The sequence below is a fragment of the Austrofundulus limnaeus genome, unplaced genomic scaffold (assembly GCF_001266775.1).
Source record: "Austrofundulus limnaeus strain Quisiro unplaced genomic scaffold, Austrofundulus_limnaeus-1.0 Scaffold412, whole genome shotgun sequence".
Classification (NCBI taxonomy): domain Eukaryota; kingdom Metazoa; phylum Chordata; class Actinopteri; order Cyprinodontiformes; family Rivulidae; genus Austrofundulus; species Austrofundulus limnaeus.
In genome coordinates this window covers 13,726-18,608 of record NW_013952814.1, presented here as the reverse complement: position 1 = coordinate 18,608, position 4,883 = coordinate 13,726, and the positions used below count along the sequence as shown (strand labels likewise).

Here is a 4,883-nt window from a genome sequence, read left to right as displayed (position 1 = left end):
TCGTTCCGATGAAGCCAACAGGACCACATCATCCGCAAAAAGCAGAGATGCGATCCTAAGGCCACCAAAACAGATCCTCTCAACACCTCAGCTGCACCTAGAAATTCTGTCCATGAAAGTAATGAACAGAATCGGTGACAAAGGGCAGCCTTGGCGGAGTCCAACTCTCACTGGAAACGGGCCCGACTAATGTGATACACCACTGAAGATAAGATCTGAGCAAAACAATCTAATCTTAGACGTGCAAGTGTGAACGTAAGCCTTACATTTTTGCCCCACTTCCTGATTCACCCAACGCCCCGCTTCAAGACCCCTGGCGCCCCTCAGTTTGAAAACCCCTATTTTAGCTCATTATTTACACGATAATGGAGCATTTGTGATATAATCCTTCAGTTTTTATCAACACAGTTAARTATCATACATGTCAAAGCTTCAGTCAAACAAATAAGTGGCAACTTGTTTTTGTTTCCTTCACATTTTAGCCAGGAAGCCTGAAGCAACGCGCTGCAATGAAGGGGAAGAACAGGACCCGGTCTCTGTCTCTGGGTTTTCTTCACCACAGATGAGCCACAAAGAAGAGCAGGAAGGAGGAGAAGAGGCGTTTGAGGAAGGTCATGAAGTAGAGGAGGAGGACGAGGAACATTGTGAGGAGACACCAGAAGACGAGGAGGTGAAGGTGGAGTGGCCCACAGGAGTGCCACAGGCGTCGGACAAAGAACTGGCCAAGCTGTCCCACACAGAGGGGGTGAGATAACAATCAACTGCTGAGTCATTCTCAAGAGGGGTGATGGGAAAACCACTGTCAGAACTGGGTTGCAGAATTACATTTAAATAGACATGTCCTTGTTCTATAAGTGTAAAAATCTATACAATCTTTTTGGTTTTTCTTTTCTCCTTTCCTTCCATCCATCTTTCTCTGCATAGATGTTTCAAACTTCCTTCCTCCTTTGTTTCTCCTGCAGAAAACAAAACAGATCACTCCAACACCATGAACAGTCCTTTTCTTTGCTTGCACACTCCCATGAAATGATCTTTGTGGTTCCTCTGTGAGATCATCGTCACCCTCCACCCATGTTCATGAGTGTGGGCTGACTGCAGTGCTACACCCTGCTAAATGTGCTGAATGTTGAGCCTGAGCCAAAATATGATGTCTTGAGTGAGGGGCCAGTCCCACACTGAAGGGAAATCAGAGCTTTTCCAGAGTAAATAGTGCAGRCTGAAGGCCCCACACTGATGGATTCAAGATCAGGACTATTAAATAACTTGTTAGAAAACATTAAACACTGACCTTGTTAACAGCAGCCTGTCACAAAGACACTATTTATTTCCATTTCTTCAGTTGTACTTGTGAAAAATATTGAAAACAACCCAGTTTGACAGACTAAATGTGTATTTTAAGGCCAACAAGCTTATTCTTAAAGAGCTATTAGCTGAATACTTTCTGAAGGTCAGAAAATGAGTGAAAGGACTGTTGGTCAAGACTACTTAAAAATGTCTAAATCTGTCTTATCTGAGGCAAAATGTAGAGACACAGTCGGCACAAACTGCAGACAGGACTACAAAATAATTAAAAGATAACACATAAAGATGAATTTAGATTTTGGCTCATTCTGGTTTGGCTAACTAGCTAAAGCAAGGAAAAAGAAAATTCCTTACATTGAATCACCCGCTGCCTCAAATGCCAGAGTTTTAAACTGAGATCAAATAATTATGAGAAGGAATGGAATTCTAAGCATTTTATTCAAACGTTCACAATAAGGGTTTCAGTCAGAGGCTTCTTCAGTTTCTTTGTAATACAGACCTCTACAGAAGGTCTTTCCTGCCCACAGCCATCACCATCCACATTAACTCTTTAGTTGAATGRGTTTGGGATCAATAAACATTTTTGAATTGAATAAATATACATAATTACACGTAGTGATTGTCTTAGAATCAAACTCAAATTGGCTGTAGATTGACCTGATTTGTAAGAAACATTCTATGAGTGACCTGATCAAGGACGGAAATCCCGGGGGGGTCCTGACCCCCCCAACATTGGAAAACCCTAAATTGGAACATCCCAATAATGAATTTCACAAATATATAATTTTAAGTAAAGCCATACTACCAAGAGAAAGCAACTACATTATTTTATAGGAAAAATAATGCATTTATGTCTTTTGAAAAGTAGTTGTCTCCTGCCCCCACTTAAAATTTCCACTGTTGTGCTGATGATAATCAGTTATATTTATCCATGAAACCTGGTGAACCCAACCAGTTACTATTGGAGAATGGGAGATTGTGATGWAGTGGAGAAACAACACAATCTGCTGGCTTGGCTTCCTTAGATTGTTTTTTGTGTACAGTGTCATGAGATGTCAATTGTTGTGACTTGGCACTATATGAATAAATTGAATTGAATTGAATTGAATTGAATACCWTAACCCAATAGATTAAAATATGTCTATTTCTAAGCTCCCTTTCCTGGTCAAGATACTAGAAAAACTTATATTTTTCCTAGAGGCCAATAATATCCATGACACTTTTCTGTCTGGCTGGAAAAAAACACTCTACTAGCTTTACTTGAAGTACAGTGGGGTGCGAAAGTTTGGGCAGCCTTGTTAATTTTCCTGATTTACCTTTATAAATCATTGATTGTTTGGATAAAAAAAAAATCAGTTATATATTTCATATAAGGGACAAACACAGTGATATTTGAGAAGTGAAATGAAGTTGATATGATTTACAGAAGGTGTGCAATAATTGGTTAAATAAAATTAGGCAGGTTCATAAATTTGAGCACTGTTGTCATTTTATGATTTCAAAAACTTTAGAACTAATTATTGGAACTCAAATTTGCTTTGGTAAGTTCAGTGATGAGAAAGTGTATTTAAGGGGGGCAATTGTAAGTTTTTCTCCTCTTTGCATCTTTGAACAGTCGCAGCATGGGAGTCTCAAAACAAYTTTCAAATGAGCTGAAAACAAAGATTGTTCACCGTCATGGTTTAGGGAAGGATACAGAAAGCTATCTCAGAGATTTCAGCTTTCAGTCTCCACAGAGAGAAACATTGTGAGAAAATGGAGGACCACAGGCACAGTTCAAGTGTAGGCTCCAAGTGGCAGACCAAGAAAAATCTGGAGTAAACTGAAGCGAAGGATGTTGAGAACAGTCAGAGTCAACTCACAGACCAGCACCAAAGACCTACAACATCATCTTGCTGCTGATGGAGTCGTTCAACTGCTCAGCACTTTACACAAGGAGATGCTGTATGTGAGAGTGATGCAGAGGAAGCCTTTTCTCCGCCCACATCACAAACAGAGCTGCTTGAGGTTTGCTAAAGCACATTTGGACAAGCCAGCTTCATTTTGGAATAAGGTGCTGTGGACTGATGAAACTAAAATAGATTTATTTGGGCAGAACATGGGCCGTTATGCATGGAGGAAAAAGAACACAGCACTCCAAGAAAAACACCGGCTACCTACAGTAACATGTGGGGGTGGTTCCATCATGCTGTGGGGCTGTGTGACTAGTACAGGGACTGGGAATCTTGTTCAAGTTGAGGGACGCATGGATTCCAACCAATATCAGCAGATTCTGGAGACCAATGTCCAGGAATCAGTGACAAAGCTGAAGCTGCTGAAGCCGGGGCTGCATCTTCCAACAAGACAACCACCCTGAACACTGCTCAAAATCTACTGAGGCCTTCATGCAGAGGAACAAGTAGAACGTTCTGGAATGGTCATCTCAGTCCCCAGACCTGAATATTATTGAAAATCTGTGGTGTCACTTAAAGAGAGCTGTCCATGCTCAGAAACCATCAAACCTGAATGAACTAGAGATTTTTGTAAAGAAGAATGGTCTAAAATACCTTCAGCCACAATCCAGACTCTCACTAGAAGCTGTAGGAAGTGTTTAGAAGCTGTTATTTCTGCGAAAGGAGGTTCTACTAAATATTGAGATAAGGTTTTCATTTTGATGCCCAAATTTATGCACCTGCCTAATTTTGTTTAAACAATTATTGCACACTTTCTGTAAATCATATAAACTTCATTTTACTTCCCAAATATCACTGTGTTTGTCCGCTATATGATCCTGTATATTTAATTGATTTTTTACAATCTAAACAATCAATGATTTATAAAGGTAAATCAGGAAAATTAACAAGCTGCCCAAAATGTCGCACCCCACTGTATCTAGTGATATCCAGATGGCTGCTGACTAAGGAAGATCTACTGTCCTAATCATGCTAGACTTCTCCTCAGCCTTTGATACAGATGATTCCCCTATCCTGATAAACAGGGTGGATATGGTTAGTTGACTGGTGCATTGCTGAAGTGGTTCTCTTCTTATCTGACTGACAGGAACGTCTGCGTCTTGGCAATTAACATAACATCTGGTCCTGTTGTGGTCTACCTCGGGGCTCCATCCTAGGACCAATTTCATTTTTGTTGTACGTGCTACCCTTAGGTAGAATCATGCAGCACAGCAGTTTAGTGATGTCTCTTACCATCTGTTTGCAGATGATATTCAAATTTATTTCTCCTTTAAGATATCCAAGGTCCACAAATTGAGCTCCTTGACCAAATGTCTTTCACATATAAACCAATGACTGTCTGATAATTGTCTATAACTAAACTCAAATAAATTGGAGACAATTATTATTGCGCCAGATATTGCTATTCCTGGTATTAAACATAACTAATGCAATCTTAGCCAGACATCATAACCTAACCTAAAGCCTCTCAGAGTGTTTTTTGTTTATGAAGCCATGACTCTAGAGCAGGGGTGCTCAACCRGTCGATCGTGATCGACCGGTAGCTCGTCGGCTGGTTCCCGGTAGCTCACGGAGCGCAACCTTCCTCTAACAGCTGAGAGCCGGCTCGTCAGCTGAGAGCAACAGTTG

The 4,883-nt window shown here is 40.6% G+C and overlaps 1 protein-coding gene across 1 annotated transcript in view; it reads left to right on the top strand.

Moving 5' to 3' along the window:
* The window catches only part of LOC106528908 (consortin), a gene marked incomplete at its 5' end in the record, with an annotated part of 33,819 nt that overhangs the window by 22,542 nt on the left and 6,394 nt on the right, over nucleotides 1–4,883 (top strand). Inside the window, 1 exon segment of the mRNA XM_014024192.1 lies at nucleotides 483–745. Within this exon segment, the coding sequence (XP_013879646.1) occupies nucleotides 483–745 (263 nt within the window).